Genomic DNA, 24,048 nt, shown 5'->3' with positions numbered 1-24,048 from the left:
ACAAGATTACATCACTAACAACACTTTTTTTTTTAAACTTGGGTGGAGGGAAGTTTAGCAGGTGGATCAAGCCAGATAAAATGCTAACAGGGAGAGTGACAGGGAAAACTTGCACTTGTATCTCTGGTCTAAATATAGGCTTAAAGTTTTAGGTGTGTTATATCCTGGTATGCTTCTAAACTCTGAGATAAGTCTTGCCTGGAGCATTATACAGTTTTCCCTTTTTAGATGTAATCTCGATATGGTAGCTTTGTATTTGTCTTTTCTGTTAGGTTACAGTAATATATGTATCATGTGTAGAACATACTATAGCAGCAGTTCTAATTTCTATTAACTGCCAGTAAATTCTATGCTGAATTTATCAAATGTCTTAATTGTTTAGTTATGTTAAAACTATCTGGTTCCCTTTTCTCTCCTCTTCCCCCAGTGATTAAGTAGTTCCCTGTGGTGGGTTGACCCTGGCCAGCAGCTAAGCTATACACCCACACAGTCACTTGCTCGCTTCCCCCACAGCAGGATGGGGGAAGAGAATAGGAAGAGCAAAAGAGAGAAAACTCACAGGTTGAAATAAAGACAGTTTAATAAGCGAAGGAAGGAGGGGGAAAAAAAACAAACACAAATGATGCAAAGAAAATCACTCACTACCTCTCACAAGCAGACCAATGCCCAGCCAGTTTATGAGCAATGGCTACCTTGGAAGACAATGCCTCCCTCCCACCTTTTTTTTTTATTCCTGAGCATGACATTATATGGTATGGAATATCCCCTTGGTCAGTTGGGGTCAGCTGTCCCAGCTGTGTCCCCTCCCAGCCTCTGGCCAACTCTAGCCTACTTGCTGGGGGGGGGGGGGGGGCAGGGCACAGAGTGAGATACAGAGAAGTTTGCACAAGGAAAACTAAACAAAATTAAGTTTTTACATCGTTTTAATGTATTTTTTAAATTATCCAAATCCTGAAAACATAGAGGCTTTTTCATATTTTCAACCCTGATATGGAAGAAACATGCTATCCTATCTGGAGGAAGAAGATTCAAAGAGCCATTTTCTTATATCTCTTATCTTCCAGTCAGCTAATTTATGTATTCTTCAATCAGTCATATGGTGTCCATAACCTCACCATAAGCTCTATGTATTATGCTTCTGTTGGCTTAATATAACTTCATTTGCATTTACCTCACTATAATATAAAATTATAATGTTGTATTTACTTGAACATTCTCATGTCAAATACATAAGTACATGAGTCAAAGTTCTTCTTTTTCTGTGTAGTAAAATGTACTTTAATGCAAACTCACGCATTGGGAGATGCTACCTAGCTAGTACAAACTAGATATCACAGAATCACAGAATAGTTGAGGTTGGAAGGTACCTCTGGACAGTGTGTAGTCCAAGCCCTCCTGCTCAAAGCAGAGTCAACTAGAGCAGGTTGCCCAGGACTGTGTCCACTTGGGTTTTGAATATCTCCAAGGACAGAGAGACAATATCTCTCATCAACCTGTTCCAGTGTTTGACAACCCTCACAGTGAAAAAGTTTTTTCTTCTATTCAGATGGAATTTTCTGTGTTTCAGTTTGTGCCTATTGCCTCTTGTCCTGTCAGTGGACACCACTGAAAAGAGCCTGGCTCCATCCTCTTTGCACTCTCCCTTCAGGTATTTATACACATTGATAAGATCCTCCCTGAGCCTTCTCTTCTCCAGGCTAAAAAAATCCCAGCTCTCTCAGCCTTTCCTCATCTTTGTGACCCTTTGCTGAACTTGCTCCAGTAAGTCTATGTCTCTCTTGTCCTGCAGAGCCCAGAACTGGAGACAGCACTCCAGATGTGCTTTCACCAGTGCTGAGTAGAGGGGAAGGATCACCTCCCTCAGCCTGCTGGCAATGCTCTTCCTAATGCAGCCCAGGATACTGTTGGCTGTCTTTGCAGCCAGGGCATGTTGCTGGCTCATGTACAACTTGGTGTCTTCCAGGACCCCCGGGTCCTTCTCTGCAAAGCTGCTTTACAGTCAGTCAGCCCCCAGCATGTACTGGTGCATGGGGTTATTCCTCTCTAGATGCAGGACTTTGCACTTCCCTTTGTTGAACTTCATGAGTTTCCTGTCAGCCCATTTCTGCAGCCTGTTGAGCTCCGAATGGCAGTACACCCGTCTGGTGTATCAACCACTCCTCCCAAACTTGCTGATGGTGCATTCTGTCCCATCATCTGGGTCCCCAGTATTGGAATGTCCCCAGTATTGACCCCTGGAGTACACTACTAGTGACTGGCCTCCAGCTAGACCTCTTGCCACTGATCACAACCCTTTGAGGCCAGCAGTTCAGCCAGGTTCCAATCCACCTCACTTATCTAGTCAGCTTGTCTATGAGAATGTTATCAGAAATAGTGTCAAAAACTTTACTAAAGTCGAGGTAAACAACATCTTCTGTTCTTCCCCTCATCCACTAAACCATTTGCCTCATTGTAGAAGGCTATCAGGTTAGCTGAGCACAATTTTTCCCTTTGTGAAGCCATGCTGACTACTCCTGATGATTTTCTTCATGTGCCTGCAAATGGTTTCCAGGATTAGCTGCTCCACCACCTTCCCAGGGATCGAGGTGAGGCTGACCGGCTTGTAGTTCCCTGGCTCCTCCTTCTTGCCCTTCTTGAAGACAGGAGTGACATTTGCTTTCTTCCAGTCCTCAGGAACTTCCCCCAATTGCCATGACCTTTCAAAGCTAATTGAGAGCTTGAGTCTGTCTTGTCCTGGGGGAGCCAACACTATACGCAGTATTCTAGATGTGGTCTAACAAGTGCGGAGTTAAGGGGATAATCACTTCCCTTGATTTGCTGGTTATGCTCCTGTTAATACAGGCCAGAATGCTGTTAGCTGCCTTTGTGCCGGGACACACTGCTGGCTCATGGTCAGCTTTCCATCTACCAGGACCCCCAGGGCCTTTTTAGCAGAGCTGCTCCCCAGCCAGTCAGTCCCCAGCCTGTATTGTTACAAGGGGCTCTTCCTTCCTTGGCAGTTGTCTTTATTGAATTTCATGTGATTCCTGTTGGCCTGTTCCTCCAGCCTGCCTGAATCCCTCAGGATAGCAGCTCTGCCCTTGAGCACATTAACTGCAACCCCCAAATTTGTGCAAACTTGATGAGAGTGCACTCTGTTGCCTCTTTCAGGTCATTAATAACAATGTTAAACAGGACAGGTCCCAGGATAGACCCCTGTGGTACTCCACTTGTTACTGGCCTCCAGGTAGAGTATGACCCATTAACCACTACCCTTTGAACCCAGCCAATGCAAGCAGTTTTTTTTTAAACTATCTGGTTGTCCACCCATCCAGATCATAATGTCCTGACTTGGATACAAGAATACTGTGGGAGACAGTGTTGAAAATCTTGTTAAAGTCAAGGTAAATGACATCCACTCCTCTTCCCTTGTCCATAAATCCAGTTATTTTATCATAGAAGGCAATTGGGTTGGTCAGGTATGATTTACTGGTAAATCCATGCTGACTGTTCCAAATCACCACCTCCTTCATCTGCCCAGAAATGGCTTCCAAAGGAACTGTCTCCATGATTTTCCCAGGGACCAAAGTGATGCTGACTGACCTATTATTACCTGGATTGTTCTTTTGGCCTTTTTTGAAGATGGGTGCAACATTTGCCTTTGTCCAGTTATTGGAGATCTCCCTGACTTTTCAAAGATGATGGAGAGTGGCCTTGCAAGGACATCAGCCAGTTTTCTCAGCACCCTTGGATGCAGCCTTTTGGGTCCCGTGGACTTGTACAGGTTGAGTCCTCACAAGTAATCTCTGACTTGATCCTCATCCACTGCTGGCAGTTGACATCCTTGAACCCTTTCACTAAGTACAGAGGCCTGGGAGAGCTTGTTGGTGAAGCATGAAGAAAAGAAGGCATCAAGTACTTCAGCCTTAACTGTGTCCGCTGTCACTAAATCACCTGCTCATGGGCCCACGTTTTCCTTGTTCAGCCTTTTACTAGTAATGTAGCAGTAAAAGCTCTTCTTGTTGCCCTTGGTGTTCCTTGCAAGCGTCAACTCCAGTTGAGCTTTGGCTTTCCTAATACCATCCCTGCATCCCTGGGCAATGTTTCTAAATTTCTCCTTTGTAGCCTGTCCCTGCTTCTACCTCCTGTGTACTGCCATCTTGCATTGGAGCTTTGCCATGATTTCCCTGCTTAGCCAAGCCCATCTCCTGATAGATCTACATTTTATTTTTTTCTCTGAGTATCAGGATGGACTGTCCTTGCACTTGGAGGATGCTGTCCTTAAAGGCCTGTCAACTTTTCTGAGCTCGTTTACCTTTCAGAGCTGCACCCCATGGGATCCCACGTACCAGTTTTCTGAATAAGCTGAAGTCTGCTCTCCTGAAGACCAACTCTTGCTACCTGCTTCCCTCATTTCCCTTGGGGTCTTGAATTCCACTGTTTCATCATCACTACAGCCAAGACTGCCAGTGATTATTGCATCCCCAACCAGTTCCTCCTTGTTCACAAACAGCAGATTCCACTGTGCATCACTACTGACTGGCCCATCCAGTACTTGTACCAAGAAGTTATTCCTGACAGAATGTGGTGTATGATTGCACAGACCCTCACATATACATGCACAGAATCCTTTATTGTTACAATACTGGAGCCTTTATCATAACAGGGCAGTCCCACAGTCTCTCTCTCCATTGCTTCACCCTCTGTCTCTCTCCGTTGCCTCTCTTATATCTTCCTTCCAGCAACGATCACATGTCTGCTCATAATTCCCTTCACCTGTTTTGGCTCTTGAATCAGCTGGTGCTCATTAGGCCACCTCTTCTGCTTTATTCAATTCTTCTTTGGCTTCCACACCTCAGGGTGACTGCAAGCAGCATCCCTAGCTGAGAGCTTTTTCATTTTGATGTTTACAGTTTCCTTACAGAAGGGACAACTAAGCCAGGTGTTCAGGTCTTTTCTCAGGCGTATGTACGCGTCTACTAGTTCTCAGCGCACAGGCCAAAGTCCTATCTGATCTTGACTGAAACTCCCAATTCCACAATTCTTCTCCACAACAAATCTTCTTGACTGGTCATGTCCTACCATGTTGCCCTTCTAGCAGATGTTAGGGAGGTTGAAGTCCTCCATGAGAACCAGGGTCTGTGATTCAGAGACTTGCTTCATCCACTTCCTCACCTTGATGGGGTGGTCTGTAACAAACTCTCACCATGATGTTAACCCTTACTAGCTTGTTCTCTGATTCTGAGCCACATGCTCTCAACTAGGCTCTCATCTGCCCCATACAAGAGCTCCATAAATTCAATCCTCTTTCACAGAGGGACCCCCCCCTTTCCTGCCTGTCTTTCCTGAAGAGCTTGTATCCATCCCAGCATTCCAGTAGTGTGAGCCATTCCACCTTGTCTCAGTTATTTCAACAGTGTTGTAGTTTTGTGACTGCACGAGGAGTTCTAATTTCTTCTGCTTGTTTCCTAGGCTGTGTGCTTTACATTCACAGTGAAAGCATTAAGTTATTAAGTTTTATTCTGTGAATTAAACAGTATGCACAGTAAAATAAATATTTTTGAGCATACTGTAAGTAATAATGTGATTTGTATCTCTAGGGTATCCCTGGAGCTAATCAGGCTTTGGCTCATCCTCCTCACACAGCAAGCACTGGTATTTCTCAGTCTTCAGCAGTGGCGACAGCAGCAGCATCTACAATGACTGCTAGTTCTTCAGGAGGTAAGAGACATTGTGTTTGAGAGGAGCTGATAAACATATGCACCTAAGGATTCTGTGCTTCAGTGACTTTAAATCAGTTCACCCAATGGTTGTGAACTGATTTAAGTGAATCAGATAAGAGCAGTAAAATAAAAAGTGTTGTCTTGCCTGGAAGAAATTACTTATGTGGGTGTATCTTTAATGCTGCATCTAATTCCTAATGTTGCTGTGATCCTGCACCGCTTCTGTGATCCAGTATATCAGGTTAAACTTAGAACCACACAAGGATGGTTTTGGTTAATACCCCCGTGCCGGCTCCCCCCCGAGCCCTGGTTTCTTACTGTTATGGCTCAGTGTGTGACTTGCTGAGTGTGACTATACTAATGCAGTGATTATTTGGGGGGATGGGGAAAGTATGTGATAAATACAATCAGGTATCATGCCTGAGGGATCCATTCAGACACCACTCTGCAGTGCATCTCAGAGGGGAATAGTGCCTGCCCCCAAGAGAATTTAGTTTAAGAAAGAAAAAAATAATACATGAAGAATGATGCATAGTTAGGAAAAGCCTTACTGAATGTACATCGGAAAGAATTGCCAAGACTTAAAGCCTGATAGAGACTGGAGTGTTTGATGTATTCCCTAAATAGTGTATGGGGTATTTCAACACAGCAGAAAATGCCCTTAGTTTAAGATGTTTTCAAATCAACTAAGAAATGTCAGGGACCAAGACTGAATTGAGAGAGAGAGATTGATCTAACACAGAAGATATACCAACAACAGAGTTTCCAGATGACATTACTATTCATTCCTCATCTCTGGGTAAAGTGCAGGGAATCAAGGACAGAGCCCTATGAGATCTTCTGAGAAAGCTGGGTAAGAAGAAGAAACAATACTAACTTTTTATAAAGTATTCTTTGAGTCAGTGTGAGGAAGAAAGCTCTTTTTTCACCAGTGCAGGTGTTTTGACCACTTCCATGTGAGACCACTTAAGCTATCAAATGTTAGAGTAGTAAGATGGGGGCTGCTACATGAGGGAAGGCAAGATGGGAGGCTGAGGATGACTCCAGCACAGGCAGACAGTGCCTTCACTAACATAGCACAGTCCCACAGTAGCTGAGCAGAGCTGGCTTGGTGGTAGTCAAAGGTTCTCTTGACAGTCCAGTGATCATCAGACAAATGGAAGGTAGTGAGTCAGGTCTAAGGTCAGAATCATAATTTAGGTTGGAAGAAACCTTCAGAGGTCATCTAGTCTCAACCCCCTGCTCAAAACAGGTCTAATTAGATCAGGTTGCTCAGGGCCATGTCCAGTCAAGTATTGAACACCTCCAAGGGTGGATATTCCACAACCTCTCTGGGCAACCTGTTCCAATATTCGACCACCCTCATGGTAATCCCCCCCCATCTAATTGGATAGTTCCAACTTGTGCCTGTTGCCTCTCATCCTATCACTGTGCACCTCCAAGAAGAGTCTGGCTCCATCTTCTTTGTATTCTCTAATCAGGTAGTTCTAGACAGCAACAAGGTTTCCCTTGAGCCTTCTCTTTTCCAGGCTAAACAGGCCCAGTTCTCTCAGCCTCTCCTCATATATCATGTGCTCCAGGCCCCTGACCAGCTTGGTGGTTGGGCTCACCCCAGTATGTCAATATCCTTCTTGTACTGGAGAGCCCCAAAACTGGACACGTTACTCCAGATGCAGTCTCACAAGTGCTGAATAAGGACGAAGGATCACTTCCCTGGACCTGCTGGCTACACTCTTGCTAATACAGCCCAGGATGCAGTTGGCTGCCTTTGATGCAAGGGTGTGCTGCCAACTCCTGTTCAACTTGTCCATAAGGACCCTCAGGTCTTTTTCTGCATAGCTGCTTCTTAATCAGTTGGCCCCCGGCCTGCCCTTTTCCATGATGTTATTTCATCCCAGATACAAGATATTGCACTTGCTCTTGTTGAACTGGATGAGGTTCTTGCCAGCCCAGTTCTCCAGTTGCCTCTGAACAGCAGCCCTGCCTTCCAGCATACTGATTGCAAACCCCCCCATTTGATGTCATCTGCAAACTTGCTGAGAGTGCATTATGTCCTATCATCCAGGTCAGTAATGAAGACATTAAACAGTATTGGTCTCAGTATTGATCCCTGAGGGATGCCACCAGCCCCCAGCTGGACTTTGCATCACGTGTCTTGTGAGTCCAGCAGTCCACCCACCCTATTGTCCATTTGTCCATCCCAAATGGATGGCCAAGCCCAGAGAGTTGTGGTGAACGGAGTTAAATCCAGTTGGCGGCCGGTCACGAGCGGTGTTCCCCAGGGCTCCGTTTTGGGGTCAGTCTTGTTCAATATCTTTATCAATGATCTGGATGAGGGGATTGAGTGCTCCCTCAGTAAGTTTGCAGATGACACCAAGTTGGGCGGGAGTGTTGATCTGCTCGAGGGTAGGAAGGCTCTGCAGAAGGACCTGGACAGGCTGGATCGATGGGCTGAGGCCAATTGTATGAGATTCAACAAGGCCAAGTGCTGGGTCCTGCACTTGGGTCACAACAACCCCATGCAACGCTACAGGCTTGGGGAAGAGTGGCTAGAAAGCTGCCCAGAGGAGAAGGACCTGGGGGTGCTGGTTGACAGCCGGCTGAACATGAGCTGGCAGTGTGCCCAGGTGGCCAAGAAGGCCAACGGCATCCTGGCCTGTATCAGAAATAGTGTGGCCAGCAGGAGTAAGGAGGTGATCGTGCCCCTGTACTCGGCACTGGTGAGGCCGCACCTCGAATACTGTGTTCCATTTTGGGCCCCTCACTACAAGAAGGACATTGAGGTGCTGGAGCGTGTCCAGAGAAGGGCAACGAAGCTGGTGAAGGGTCTGGAGCACAAGCCTTATGAGGAGCAGCTGAGGGAACTGGGACTGTTTAGCCTGGAGGAGGCTGAGGGGAGACCTCATCATGTTCTACAACTACCTGAAAGGAGGTTGTAGCGAGGTGGGTGTTGGTCTCTTCTCCCAAGTAACTAGCGATAGGACGAGAGGAAATGGCCTCAAGTTGCACCAAGGGAGGTTTAGATTGGACATTAGGAAAAATTTCTTTACTGAAAGAGTGGTCAGGCCTTGGAACAGGCTGCCCAGGGAAGTGGTTGAGTCACCATCCCTGGAGGTATTTAAAAGATGTGTAGATGTGGTGCTTAGGGACATGGTTTAGTGGGCATGGTAGTGTTGGGTTGATGGTTGGACTCGATGATCTTAGAGGTCTTTTCCAACCTTAATGATTCTATGATTCTTTGATCCCACCAATTTGGTGATTAGAAGACTATGGGGGACTGTGTCAAAGGACTTGCTAAAGTCAAGGTATGCAATATTCAGTGCCCTTACCCTGTACACAGCACCAGTCATCTCATAGAAAACAATGAGGTTGGTCAGGCATGATTTGCCCTTGGGAAACCCGTGTTGGCTGTTCCCAGTCACCTTCTTTTCCTTCATGTGTTTAGAAAGGGCTCCTAAGAGGATTTGCTCCATAACTTTACCAGGGACTGAATTGAGGCTGACCAGCCTGCAGTTCCCTGGATCCTACTTCTTGCCCTTCTCGAAGATGGGTGTGACATTTGCCTTCTTCCAGTCATCAGGATCCTCTCCTGATTGCCATGACCTTTCAAAGATGATTGCTGCCTTGCAATGATATCAGCCAGCTCCTTTAATGCCCTCGGATGCATCCCATCCGGTCACATGGTCTTGTGCATGTCTAAGTGGGTTAAGCAATCCTTAACTCTTTCTTCCTCTACTGTGGGTACTGCTTCACTCCCCCAGACTCTGCTAGGGGGCTCAGGGACCTGGGAGGCCTGAGGACAAGCCTTACCAGTGAAAACTGGGGCAAAGAAGGCATTGAGTACCTCAGCCTTTTCCATTTCCTTTGTCACTAGGTCCCCTGCCCCACTGAGCAATGAGCACTCGCTCTCTTTAGCCTTTCTTTTGCTGCCAATGTCTTTGTAGAAACCTTTCTTGTCACCCTTCACCTCCCTTGCTAGTTTCAACTCCAGCTGAGCTTTGGCTTTCCTGACTCCATTCATACATGCGTGGACAATATCTTTGTATTCCTCCCAAGTAGCCTGTCCCTGCTTCCACCTTTTGTGTGTATCCTTTTTGTGTTTGAGCTCATTCAGGAACTCTATGTTCATCCATGGTGTCCTGCTGCACTTGCTCAACTGTCTGCACATTGGAATGGACCATTCTTATGCTCTGAAGAGACTGTTCTTGAAGATCAGCCAGCTCTCCTGTGTTCCTTTGCCCTCTAGCGCAGTTTCCCCGTGGGATTCTACAAAGCAGGTCCCTGAAGATGCCAGCATTTAGCTCCTGAAGTCCAGGATTATAATTTTGCTGTTTATGTTGCTCCCTCCTCTTAGGATCTAAAACTAGATAGTCTCATGGTCACTGCAGCCAGGACCACCCTTGACCTTCATATCATCCACCAGTTCTTCTTTGTTCATGAACAGAAGGTCCAGCAGAGCATATCCCCTAGTCTGTTCATCAGTCATCTGCATCAAGAAATCATCTTCAATACATTCAAAAAAACCCTCCTGTATTGCTTCTGCCCAGACATATTGCCCTTCCAGCAGATATCGGGTGGTTATAGTCTACCCATTCCTATGGAGGGTCTAGCCAGGAAGTCAGGGTTACTTAGAGGCAGGCCTATTTACAGCATAACTCAGACAAGGACTGACAGCCCAAGTCTGAACATAAATGGACCTACTGGGCTTTAGGCAAGGGGTGTGGGTCCCAGGTGAGGCTGGTCAGGGCCATTAAGATCAATTGATGCACATAGGGCCCTGACATGAAATCCACTACTTAGTTTGTCAATGAGGAGGTTGTTTTGACAGCAATTGGAAAATCTAAGTTAGTTTGAAAGGAATTTTGCAATACATTTAAATGAGAATTTAAATGAGAATTTAAACTTCTTCAAATGAAATCATGTATCTTTGCATTATAACTTGATACTAGAAATGCTGTACTTTACTTTTTTATATATATATATAGTAGATGATTATTTCATTAAAAATTTGGTAACTTGTTTTTTAAAAATATACATCTCTGCTTTTCAGGACATCCACTTGATTTTTTACGAAATCAGCCTCAGTTTCAGCAGATGAGACAAATTATTCAGCAAAATCCTTCCCTGTTGCCAGCATTGCTACAACAGATAGGACGGGAAAACCCTCAGCTATTGCAGGTAACTTTTTAAGTGGCATAGAATAATGTTAACATTGGTGTGACTTCAGAAAAAAGGGAGATGTTGACGTTAACTAAGATAACATGTTAGCAGCAGTTTGCAGCATGCTATTGTCTTTTCAGTAGCTGCCACTGTACAGAACATGGTTTCCATTACATTAAAAATGATGTTTGAATGCCTTTATGACAGGTGTAGAGGGCATCAGGAAGAGGGACAGTCACTGCAACTGGACTTAACTGTGAAATTTTATTTCTTCTAGTTAGCTAGATTTAATCACTCTTCTCTAAATGCTTTTAACTTGTTCTCTTGACTACTGAATTTACCAAACATTAAAACCGTTAGTTGTCTATTGTCAGAACTAAACATTACTTCAGTGCATTACTTACTTTTGTTCTCCCATGCACCACAGCAAATCAGCCAACACCAGGAGCATTTTATTCAGATGTTGAATGAGCCAGTTCAAGAGTCCAGTCAAGGTGGAGGAGGAGGAGGCAGTGGCGGTGGTGGTGGCGGCGGTGGCGGTGATACTGAAGGAGTATCAGAAGCTGGAAATGGTCACATGAACTACATTCAAGTAACACCTCAGGAAAAAGAAGCTATAGAAAGGGTGAGCCTTTCTCCTTTGAAATGTTATATGGCTGCTGCCCTTGACTCCAAGGTTTGTGCATGATTAAGACATACCACGTATAAAGCTATGTTCAGATTGTTAGAGGAAAATGTATCATGCTGGAACCAACAGCCTGAGAGGCGAGGCTGCTGCCGCTTCATGCCCCCAGGTCCAATCAGTAAGTAGCGAGGCTGAAGATGTATTCCCAGTAGGCACACACACACACAGAGCACACATATACACCACATCTATACATGGCCAGCCACACAGATCACAGACAGATGCTCAGAGCACTCACACAAACAGAGACAGCACCAATGGCCTCATCCTGCTCCCCTCTCTGGCTGAGCACAATAGAGGTCCACTGGTGAGAATATATATATATACACACACACACACACACACATATGTACAAAGTGGATCCCTCCAGTAACTGGGCTGGCCAGGACTTCTCAAGTCCCAATAGCTGACCCCTTCCTGTGCTCTCTCCCTTAGAGATACACAGGCACTCTCACACCCAGAGTTGTCCCTTAGAGACCCACTCACCCCCTTGCTCCGAGGCCACTTCACCTAGTCACTGACTAGTCTGGCTTGATCTTTGCTAGCAATCACACACTCGTTTGCACACCCGCACTCACCCGTTTCTGGCACCACAGGCACATGGGCTCTCCAACTCATGGTCTGACTCCAGGTGCTGGCACTCACACCCCCTACACACTCACGCACACAGAATAGAGACCCCTCACCCAGGAAAGAATTAGAAAGGAATTTAATAAGAAGATAGGACAGACTGCGCTGATCAGGTGCAGTGCATAGCCAGACAAGTGTACTGACCAGCAAACTATTTACACCCAACTGGCCCTTTTTATCCCCTTACCCCTCTATTTTCTCAGTCTTGTACCTCCCAAATCACCTAAACACCTCCCTTTTCGCTCATTTGGTTCCTCCCCTACACATCCCTTAATAAATCCTGTGCAGTCCCATACTGCGTTTCCCCTGCATCATGTTGTTAAGGGATGTTAAGAGTGTGGCTGCCTCCTCCAGCAGCTCCGGCCCAGGACTACCTCCTGCCTGGCCACTGGAGCCCAGCTACATGTGCCTGGGGACCCAGGGTCTCTGCCTAGGCTGAGGGATGCAGCTGCTGCTTTCCCGTTTGTAGGTTCAACCAGTAGCAAAGATGAGCACATATCCCAGAGACACAAACACACACAGACACACACAGGACACTGACACGGTCAGTTACACAGACAAGGCACTGCCTTCAACAGCACTTACATATAGGACTCATATGAAACATAAGCACAGACAGCCAAGTCCCCTTCCTCCTCTTCGGCTGGTAGAGATAGAAGTTCACTAGTGAAAGCACACACATGACACTCTAGATTCACAAGCACACGCACATTCGTGGATCCCCCAAGTACCAAAATGGCCCCCTCTGTCCATCTGGTACCCCTGCCCAGATCCCAGGCCCTCTTACCCGCTTCACTGGTCCCCAACTCGCCGGCTAGTCCAGCTTGATGGTTGCTAGCAAACACACACACACACTCACACACTTGTCCCACAGGCACCCCACATTCATCAGTTCCCCAGATATCATCATGGACCCTTGCCTGCCTGATATCCCAGCCCAGACCCGAGGTCCCCCTACTTGCCAGCTACTCCAGCTTAAAGTTTGCTAGTAAATACACCCCCTCCCCCATGGTTTGGGGAAGATACAGACACTCATACCCCATCAGCAGCCGGCACCAGGCACACAGGCTGTGACCCATGGTCCTGCTCCAGCTGCTGGCACTGAGCCCCTCACTCGCCTCACTCACGCCAGTCCCTCCCAGTAGCTGGTTTTCAGGACGCATGCCATTCCCACCCCAATGGCTGGAGGTTAAAGACCCCCACTCGCTCCAGTAGCTGGCACCACAGTCCAGGGGTGCCTACACCCCTGGTCTGACTCCTGTAGCTGGCACTCAGTCCACTCAGTCTGGTCCCCCCAGTACCTGGTACTCCAGGCACAAAGTCTGTAGGACCATCCCTAGGTCCAGAGAGCTATGACCCTTCCAACTACTGATGCTAGGACCCTCACTCGCTCCAGTAGCTGACACCACAGGCTGCAGGGTGCCCACACCCCCAGTGTGACTCCAGTAGCTGGCACCAGATTCCACTCACACACATATAGGTCTCACCAGTACCTGCCACTTAGTGTTTGCATCACACATACACACAGGATATGTGTATCTGCCCCTGTACTCGGCACTGGTGAGGCCGCACCTCGAATCCTGTGTTCAGTTTTGGGCCCCTCACTACAAGAAGGACATGGAGGTGCTGGAGCGTGTCCAGAGGAGGGCAACGAAGCTGGTGAAGGGCCTGGAGCACAAGCCTTATGAGGAGCGGCTGAGGGAACTGGGGTTGTTTAGCCTGGAGAAGAGGAGGCTGAGGGGAGACCTCATCGCGCTCTACAACTACCTGAAAGGAGGTTGTAGCGAGGTGGGTGTTGGTCTCTTCTCCCAAGTAACTAGCGATAGGACAAGAGGAAATGGCCTCAAGTTGCGCCAAGGGAGGTTTAGATTGGACATTAGGAGAAATTTCTTTACTGAAAGAGTGGTCAGGCCTTGGAACAGGCTGCCCAGGGAAGTGGTTGAGTCACCATCCCTGGAGGTATTTAAAAGACGTGTAGATGAGGCCCTTAGGGACATGGTTTAGTGGGCATGGTGTGTTGGGTTGACGGTTGGACTCGATGATCTTAGAGGTCTTTTCCAACCTGTATGATTCTATGATTCTATGATTCTAGGATAGAGAGTGAGAATACGCAGAGAGAGTTAAGAAAAGATTTAATAAGAAGATATAAGAAGACAGGACAGACTGTGGTGGGCAGGCGCAGGGCTCAGGCAAATGTATTAACCAGCCTCGTTTTCCACACAACCAGCTCCTTTTATACCCCTTTCTGTCTACCTCCCCCCTTTGTTCCTCCCTGCTCTCCCTTTTCCCTGCACATCCCTTCATGAGTTTCTATAGTTCTATGGATTCCCTCACCCCTCCCAGTCCAGGATAGCCCCTGGTTTACAATCTTATCAGTTGCAAAGTCCAGGTTGATCTTCCTGGAAGCAGAGCCTGTGGTTTCTTGGTAGCCCATCAATAAGTGTGACTGGAGAGGTTTGTTTCTTGTCATTGTCTCCATGTTTGTTTTGACAGGTCTGTGTCTCTGTGTATTTTGTTTCTGGTTTCCCCCTTTTTTCCCTTAGTTTCCCAATTGACAAGGTCCCTGATCAGATAACCTTGCTGGAATAAACATTCTCACACTCTTACATGTCCTCATCAATTAGTGTGACTGACCAGGTGTGGTTCTCATCACTACCTCCCTTATCATTTGTCGGCCAGGTTTGTGTCCCTGGATGTTCTTGTTTATGGCTTTCTCCTTTTCTTATTATCCTTTTTTGTGTTGAATAAGACCCTTGGCCAGATACCCTTAAAGGAGCAGACTCTCCACATACCCTTACACACATAATGTGTCCCACACCCCTAGGCAGCAACCCCCTTAGTCTGAAAGGTGATCCGGAGAGCTCCTCCCTATCGGTCATTTTGATGTGTTTCACATCTGGACACTGGGGCTGATGGCTCTGCTGGCACAGCCCTGTGAGGGGCAGGGTGTTTCTTCCTCTGGAGTCTGTAATTTGCATTCCCACCTGCCATTGTGGGCCCCTGTGCTCCTCTGGGCTTGTGCAGATGAGCTGATGGCTCCTGTGATGGGCCTGGAAGGAGCCAGGAAGGGTATTATTTGAGCTCCCCCTCCTGCCTTTGTCTCTCTGAGCTCCTTTGTGGGTGTGCAGAGGAGCTCTTATCACATAACCTAGCACAGATAGCTTGTTAAAAATTTTTAGGTTTATGGTATAATATTTGACAGCTGCTGTAGGTTTCATCTGTTCCAAAGCCCCACAAGGAGTACAGTATGCTTACCCCTTCCTCAGAAGTCCATCTCAAAACTTGGTGCTCTACATGATGCTACTACTGATATGCATGTGCTGTTTGGAAGTGTGAGACTAAATCTCATAATGGTTGATAAGGGATAGTAGGACCTAGTCTCTCACAGAGTTGATCTGGTATATACATAGTACTTTGCAGATGCTCTGAGCTGTTTTAAGGAAATCTTGAGAAAAAGACACTTTACTGGCTTTCATTTGGCTAAAACAAAGATGAAAATGAGTTTAGTGAAATGGGTTTAGCGTGCACTTGGCACAGTAACAAGCCCTTTTCTGATACTCTGATTTTTTCAGTCATAATGTCAGAAGACATTAGTCATAGAATCACAGAATCATTTAGGTTGGAAAAGACCCTTAAGATCATTGAGTCCAACCGCAAACCTAACACTACCAAGTTCACCACTAAACTATGGCCCTAAGCGCCACTTCTACACATCTTTTAAATACCTCCAGGGATGGTGACTCAACCACTTCCCTGGGCAGACTGTTCCAACGCTTGATAACCCTTTCAGCGAAGAAATTTTTCCTAATATCCAATCTAAACCTCCCCTGGCGCAACTTGAGGCCGTTTCCTCTCATCCTATCACTTGCTACTTGGGAAAAGAGACCAACACCCACCTCGCTACAACCTCCTTTCAGGTAGTTGTAGAGAGCGATAAGGTCTCCCCTCAGCCTCCTCTTCTCCAGGCTAAACAACCCCAGTTCCCTCAGCCGCTCCTCATAAGACTTGTGCTCCAGACCCTTCACCAGCTTCGTTGCTCTTCTTTGGACACACTCCAGCACCTCCATGTCTTTCTTGGAGTGAGGGACTGTCCTGGTTCCAGCTGGGACAGGGTTAACTTTCTTCCCAGTAGCCTGGGGGGTGTGCTGTGTTTTGGGTTCGGTGTGAAAGGAGCGTTGATGGCCCATTGATGCTTTGGCTGTTGCTGGGTGATGCTTGCACCGGGAGGGGGGAGCACAGCCGGGGTGGTGGACCCAGCTGGCCAATGGGGTATTCTATACCATGTGACATCATGCTCAGTATAAAAACCAGGTGTGTGGGGGGGCTCGCCCCCCGTTCGTGACACGCGGTCGGCGGTCGGTGAGCGGTTGTGTTGTGCATTGCCTGCTTTGTGTATTCTGTTATTGTTGTTGTTCTCACTTTTATTATTACTGTTCTACTTAGTTTTATTTCAATTATTAAACTGTTTTTATCTCAACCCGGGAGCTTTCCTACTTGTGCCCTCCCAATTCTCTCCCCCATCCCACCGGGGGGGGGTGATCGAGCGGCTGCGTGGCGTTTATTTTTGCTGGCTGGGGTTAAACCACGACAGTCCTTTTTGGCGCCCAACGTGGGGCACGAAGGGTTGAGATAACGACAGATTATTTAGAACATATTAAGGAATTTATATCTGGTAACATATTCGTTTGTTCTGCACCATGCTCTTGTTTTTACTGTACCTGTTAAAAATTGGAGTTGGGTTTTGTAGTCTGTTGTGCTCTGCCGTGATTAATGATGTTTTGCCTGGGAGATTTGTTACTAAAACGCTGGCATTGGGGGTTATTTGGTATTTGGGATTCGTAATGAAGCCGTTTCTGCATTTCGGGTACCACCTCATGGAGACCATTAGCAATTATACCTTTTCCTCCGAGAGATTTTTTATGGAGGAAATAGAGAATGGCACCCTCACTACCTTCATCTCCTTTGTTAAAATAACTTGCCAGTACCTTGAACATCCCTGGGTAGTTAAGATATATCTCTTGGTACTCCTTGGGAATATTGTTGCGGTTTTCTCCAAGGTTAGTAAGCAATTTAAGAATGTCATCCAGAGATCTGCCCCAAGGTTGGATAGTTATGAGTGGCAGGGCGAGTGGGATAGCATGGGCAAATGCCTAGGGCGATGGGCACCCCCAGTGTTCTGGAACTTTACCCCTGAACAAGTGAAGAACCCTGAAAAATTAGTAGAATATTTGGAAGAAGTATGCTGTCACCCTGGCCATTCCAGGGAGACACAAATCACTACAATGTGCTGGGGCCTGGCCCACGCCTACCGAGCCCTGTTTAACACCACTCAGAACCCCCAAGGGGAAGGAAACGTCTCTGCAGCTGATGACAAAGCAACAGGCCCTGCGGCTACCCCACCCCCCACGGCAAGCACAGCGGCTCCCTCACCCCCCAGGGCAGGCACGGCAGCTACTCCGCCCCCTGCGACAGAGAACCAACCCCTGCCGGTATCAGTCGCCCCTATACAAAAGAGAAAATGCACAAGAAAATCAGCTCGTCTAGTAAGGGATGAAGATGAACCAGGGCCATCACGAGAACAGGAGGAGGAGGAGGCAGAACCCGTAAATGAGATGGTGACCACCCGATCCCTATCTCTGGGTGAGCTGCGAGATATGCGAAAAGACTTCAGCCGTCGTCCAGGGGAGCACATTGTCACCTGGCTGCTCCGATGCTGGGATAACGGGGCCAGTAGCCTGGAATTAGAGGGCAGGGAAGCCAAGCAGCTGGGATCCCTTTCTAGGGAAGGGGGCATTGACAAAGCAATTGGACAAGGGGCACAAGTCCTCAGCCTCTGGAGGCGACTCCTGTCAGGTGTGAAGGAAAGGTATCCCTTCAAGGAAGATGTTATATGCCACCCAGGCAAGTGGACCACCATGGAGAGAGGTATCCAGTACCTGAGAGAATTAGCCGTGCTGGAAGTGATTTATGATGACCTGAACAACGAGCAGTTATCCAAAGACCCAGATGAGGTCAAATGCACCCGACCCATGTGGCGGAAGTTTGTACGGAGCGCACCAGCGTCACATGCAAACTCATTGGCAGTAATGACCTGGAGAGATGGAGAGGAACAAACAGTGGATGAACTGGCTGGCCAACTCCGGCAATATGAAGAAAGTCTCTCTTCCTCCCTACGGGCCTGTGTCTCTGCTGTGGAGAAACTGTCTCAGGAGGTCCAGCAAATCAAAGAGGATATGTCCTGCTTCCCCCCTGCACGGGCCAGCGTCTCAGCCATTAGGAGCAAACGTCCCTCTGCTCAAGAGAGGAGACATCGTGGGTACACACCCCGGGGCACCCTGTGGTTTTACCTGCGTGACCACGGAGAGGACATGAGGAAGTGGGATGGAAAACCTACCTCAGTCCTACAGGCACGGGTACATGAGTTGCAAGGGAAAACAACCACAAAAGGGGGTTCTTCCAGGAAAACCGCTGCTCCGATCTCCAGTGAGTTCCCCAGACAGAGTAGAAGGGCTGATTCCACTTCCGACCTTAACAAAGGGACTTCTGACTCATACTTACAAGAAGTAGATAGCGAATATGATGACCAGGACTAGAGGGGCCCTGCCTCCAGCCAGGTGGAGGAAAGGGACAACCGGGTTTACTGGACTGTGTGGATTCGATGGCCTGGCACATCAGATCCACAAGAATATAAGGCTCTCGTAGACACCGGTGCGCAGTGTACCCTGATGCCATCAGGCTATAAAGGGGCAGAACCCATTTGTATTTCTGGAGTGACAGGGGGATCCCAAGAGTTAACTGTGTTGGAGGCGGAAGTGAGCCTAACCGGGAAGGAGTGGCAGAAGCACCCCATTGTGACTGGCCCAGAAGCTCCGTGCATCCTTGGCATAGACTACCTCAGGAGAGGGTATTTCAAGGACCCAAAAGGGTACCGGTGGGCTTTTGGTATAGCTGCCCTGGAGACGGAGGAAATTAAACAGTTGTCCACCTTGCCCGGTCTTTCAGAGGATCCTTCTGTTGTGGGGTTGTTAAAGGTCCAAGAACAACAGGTGCCAATCGCTACCACAACAGTGCACCGGCGGCAATACCGCACCAACCGAGACTCCTTGATCCCCATCCATGTGCTGATTCGTCGACTGGAGAGCCAAGGAGTGATCAGCAAGACTCGCTCACCCTTTAACAGTCCCATATGGCCAGTGCGAAAGTCCAATGGAGAGTGGAGGCTAACAGTAGACTACCGTGGCCTGAACGAAGTGACGCCACCACTGAGTGCTGCCGTGCCGGACATGCTGGAACTTCAATACGAACTGGAGTCAAAGGCAGCCAAGTGGTACGCCACCATTGATATCGCTAATGCATTCTTCTCCATCCCTTTGGCGGCAGAGTGCAGGCCACAGTTTGCTTTCACTTGGAGGGGTGTCCAGTACACCTGGAACCGACTGCCCCAGGGGTGGAAACACAGCCCTACCATTTGCCATGGACTAATCCACACTGCACTGGAACAGGGTGAGGCTCCAGAACACCTGCAATACATTGACGACATCATTGTGTGGGGCAACACAGCAGAGGAAGTTTTCAAGAAAGGGGAGAGAATAGTCCAAATCCTTCTGAAGGCCGGCTTTGCAATAAAACGAAGTAAGGTCAAGGGACCTGCACAGGAGATCCAGTTTTTAGGAATAAAATGGCAAGATGGACGTCGTCAGATCCCAACAGATGTGATCAATAAAATAACAGCCATGTCTCCACCAACTAACAAAAAGGAAACGCAAGCTTTCTTAGGCGTTGTGGGCTTTTGGAGAATGCATATTCCAAATTACAGTCAGATCGTAAGCCCTCTCTATCACGTGACCAGGAAGAAGAACGACTTCAGATGGGGCCCTGAGCAACGACAAGCATTTGAGCAAATTAAACAGGAGATAGTTCAGGCAGTAGCCCTTGGGCCAGTCCGGGCAGGACAAGATGTGAAGAATGTGCTCTACACCGCAGCCGGGGAGAATGGCCCTACCTGGAGCCTCTGGCAGAAAGCACCAGGGGAGACTCGAGGTCGACCCTTAGGGTTCTGGAGTCGGGGATACAGAGGATCCGAGGCCCACTACACTCCAACTGAGAAGGAGATATTGGCAGCATATGAAGGGGTTCAAGCTGCTTCGGAAGTGGTTGGCACTGAAGCACAGCTCCTCCTGGCACCCCGACTGCCGGTGCTGGGCTGGATGTTCAAAGGGAGCGTCCCCTCTACACATCATGCAACCGATGCTACGTGGAGTAAGTGGGTCGCGCTGATCACACAACGGGCCCGAATAGGAAACCCCAGTCGCCCAGGAATCTTGGAGGTGATCACGAACTGGCCAGAAGGCAAAGATTTTGGAATATCCCCAGAGGAGGAGGTGACGCGTGCTGAAGAGGCCCCACCATATAACAAACTACCAGAAAACGAGAAGCAATATGCCCTGTTCACGGATGGGTCCTGTCGCCTTGTGGGAAAACATCGGAGATGGAAGGCTGCTGTATGGAGTCCTATACGCCAAGTTGCAGAAACTGCTGAAGGAGAAGGTGAATCGAGTCAGTTTGCAGAGGTGAAAGCCATCCAGCTGGCCTTGGACATTGCCGAACGAGAAAAATGGCCAGTACTTTATCTCTATACTGACTCATGGATGGTGGCGAATGCCCTGTGGGGGTGGTTGCAGCAGTGGAAGCAGAACAACTGGCAGCGCAGAGGTAAACCCATCTGGGCTGCCGCATTGTGGCAAGATATTGCTGCCCAGGTAGAGAACCTGACTGTAAAAGTACGACACGTAGATGCTCACGTACCCAAGAGTAGGGCCAGTGAAGAGCACCAAAACAACCAGCAGGTGGATCAGGCTGCCAAGATCGAAGTAGCTCAGGTAGATCTGGACTGGCAACATAAAGGTGAATTATTTATAGCTCGGTGGGCCCATGACACTTCAGGCCACCAAGGGAGAGATGCAACATATAGATGGGCTCGTGATCGAGGGGTGGACTTAACCATGGACACTATTGCACAGGTTATCCACGAATGTGAAACATGCGCTGCAATCAAGCAAGCCAAGCGAGTAAAGCCTCTTTGGTATGGAGGACGATGGTTGAAGTACAAATATGGGGAGGCCTGGCAGATTGATTATATCACGCTCCCACAAACCCGACAGGGCAAGCGCTATGTGCTCACCATGGTGGAAGTAACCACAGGATGGCTGGAAACATATCCTGTGCCCCATGCCACCGCCCGGAACACCATCCTGGGCCTTGAAAAGCAAGTCCTGTGGCGACATGGCACCCCAGAAAGAATTGAGTCAGACAACGGGACTCACTTCCGAAACGCCCTCATAGACACCTGGGCCAAAGAGCACGGCATTGAGTGGGTCTATCACATCCCCTACCATGCACCAGCCTCCGGGAAAATTGAACGATACAACGGGCTGTTAAAGACAACACTGAGGGCAATGGGTGGTGGGACATTCAAGCATTGGGACACACATTTAGCAAAGGCCACCTGGTTAGTGAACACTAGGGGATCTGTCACTCGAGCTGGCCCTGCCCAATCCAAACCCTTACGTGCTGTAGAGGGGGATAAAGTCCCTGTCGTGCATATGAGAAATATGCTGGGGAAGACAGTCTGGGTTGCTCCTGCCTCTGGCAAGGGAAAACCCATCCGTGGGATTGCTTTTGCTCAGGGACCTGGGTGCACTTGGTGGGTGATGAGAAAGGATGGGGAAGTCCGGTGTGTACCTCAGGGGGATTTAATTTTGGGTGAAAATAGCCAATGAACTGAATTGTACGATGTTAGTTATTACATAGTACTGTATGTCATCACTTTTATGGTTACCATATGCCATATTAACAGTATTACAGTAAGAATCACCCAGATTAATTTAGGATGAACGCCGATGAAACTGAGCAAGGTGCAACAATGATAGAACCGGACGAGTGCCCAGAACTGGCCTCCGCATGCAAGAGCCTGACACCACACACCATCTCTCCTGCCCTGCAAGACTGTTACGACAGGTGGAACCCGAAGTCATGGACTAAATGAACTCAACGGACGTTTTAGAGGGATGGCCCATGGACTAAGGGAATGATATCTCTGTGTGCGTATATATCAAAAGGCAGGGAAAAGGAGCGGTGACTAATTGGAATGTATGGGAAAATGTGAGACCTGGGCATGATGTAGATGGTATAGAATAAGGGGTGGATATTGTCCTGGTTCCAGCTGGGACAGGGTTAACTTTCTTCCCAGTAGCCTGGGGGGTGTGCTGTGTTTTGGGTTCGGTGTGAAAGGAGCGTTGATGGCCCATTGATGCTTTGGCTGTTGCTGGGTGATGCTTGCACCGGGAGGGGGAAGCACAGCCGGGGTGGTGGACCCAGCTGGCCAATGGGGTATTCTATACCATGTGACATCATGCTCAGTATAAAAACCAGGTGTGTGGGGGGGCTCGCCCCCCGTTCGTGACACGCGGTCGGCGGTCGGTGAGCGGTTGTGTTGTGCATTGCCTGCTTTGTGTATTCTGTTATTGTTGTTGTTCTCACTTTTATTATTACTGTTCTACTTAGTTTTATTTCAATTATTAAACTGTTTTTATCTCAACCCGGGAGCTTTCCTACTTGTGCCCTCCCAATTCTCTCCCCCATCCCACCGGGGGGGGGTGATCGAGCGGCTGCGTGGCGTTTATTTTTGCTGGCTGGGGTTAAACCACGACAGGGACCCAAAACTGAACACAGTATTCGAGGTGCGGCCTCACCAGTGCTGAGTACAGGGGCACGATCACCTCCCTACTCCTGCTGGCCACACTATTTCTGATACAAGCCAGGATGCCGTTGGCCTTCTTGGCCACCTGGGCACACTGCCGGCTCCACACTTCCGAACACTGGGCTAGTATCAGTTTATTTCTCATGGCTGTGCCTTTGTTACCAAACTTCTGAAAATGAAAACCCTTTGGAGCAGTTAAAAGTATGGCTTAATGTGGTGTTCTGGCTACCTTCCAGTGGTTTGCAAATGACAGATTGGAAGTTGCTGCTCCAGGCCCCTTTTCTTAAAGATACTGAACTGTTACATAGTTCCATAGTTCAAAATGTGCTTTGTTTCAGGTTAACTTTATCTGCAGCAGTGCAAAGTGTTTATTTTGTAATGTTGCTGTGATACAGGTCTGTTTAGCTCAAGTGGTAGCCTGGAATATTAAACACACAAGGAATCTTAATATATGAACTGTATTTTCTAAATGTGTTTCTCTTCTTCAGCTAAAGGCTTTAGGGTTTCCTGAAGGACTTGTGATACAAGCATATTTTGCTTGTGAGAAGAATGAAAACTTGGCTGCCAACTTTCTTCTACAACAGAACTTTGATGAAGATTGAAAAGGAGAGACTTTAATCTCATATTTTCTGCCACTGCATTACAATAATGTTGTTTGCTGGATTGTCTGGGATAGTTGGGCTCCTATCCATAGTATTTGGGCTCCTATTCACAGTATTTTTTGTGTGGTTGGGAGGGGGGGGTATAAGAAATGAAGCAAGGAAAAATGCAAGCATGTCTGCTTTAAACTGGCAAATGCTGCAAATCACAGTTTAAAATAACATACAGTCAAAAATCAGCTTCTGCAGATATTTAGTTCCTTCTGTAAACTGTAGGTTAACCGTTTTCTGGGTTTTCACTCTTGCTGTGCTAGTTTCAGAAAATTAGTGTAATGCTCTGCTTTATGCTTGGGGTGGGGTGGGTTTTGGGTTTTTTTTTTGTTTTATTGCTTTTTGGGGGGGCGTCTGCTTAGAGAGGGGGAGTTTTTGGGTTTGTTTCTGTTTATTTTTACTTAACATTGGTATTGAAGATAACTTTTGGTACCTACAGTCTACAGTCTGTGTTTCATGGCA

General features: G+C 47.7%; 1 protein-coding gene across 1 annotated transcript in view; it reads left to right on the top strand.

Moving 5' to 3' along the window:
- LOC142074783 (UV excision repair protein RAD23 homolog B-like) overlaps positions 1 to 23,538 on the top strand; it is a 122,838-nt gene extending 99,300 nt beyond the window's left edge. Inside the window, exons 7-10 of the mRNA XM_075135657.1 lie at positions 5,580 to 5,700; positions 10,753 to 10,880; positions 11,290 to 11,487; positions 23,425 to 23,538. Coding sequence (XP_074991758.1) covers positions 5,580 to 5,700; positions 10,753 to 10,880; positions 11,290 to 11,487; positions 23,425 to 23,538 — 561 coding nt within the window. The remainder of the gene's footprint in view (positions 1 to 5,579; positions 5,701 to 10,752; positions 10,881 to 11,289; positions 11,488 to 23,424) is intronic.
- Positions 23,539 to 24,048: the final 510 nt, after the last annotated feature.

This window comes from Calonectris borealis, chromosome W, assembly GCF_964195595.1.
Source record: "Calonectris borealis chromosome W, bCalBor7.hap1.2, whole genome shotgun sequence".
NCBI classification, from domain to species: domain Eukaryota; kingdom Metazoa; phylum Chordata; class Aves; order Procellariiformes; family Procellariidae; genus Calonectris; species Calonectris borealis.
This window is presented reverse-complemented; position numbering and strand designations above follow the sequence as displayed.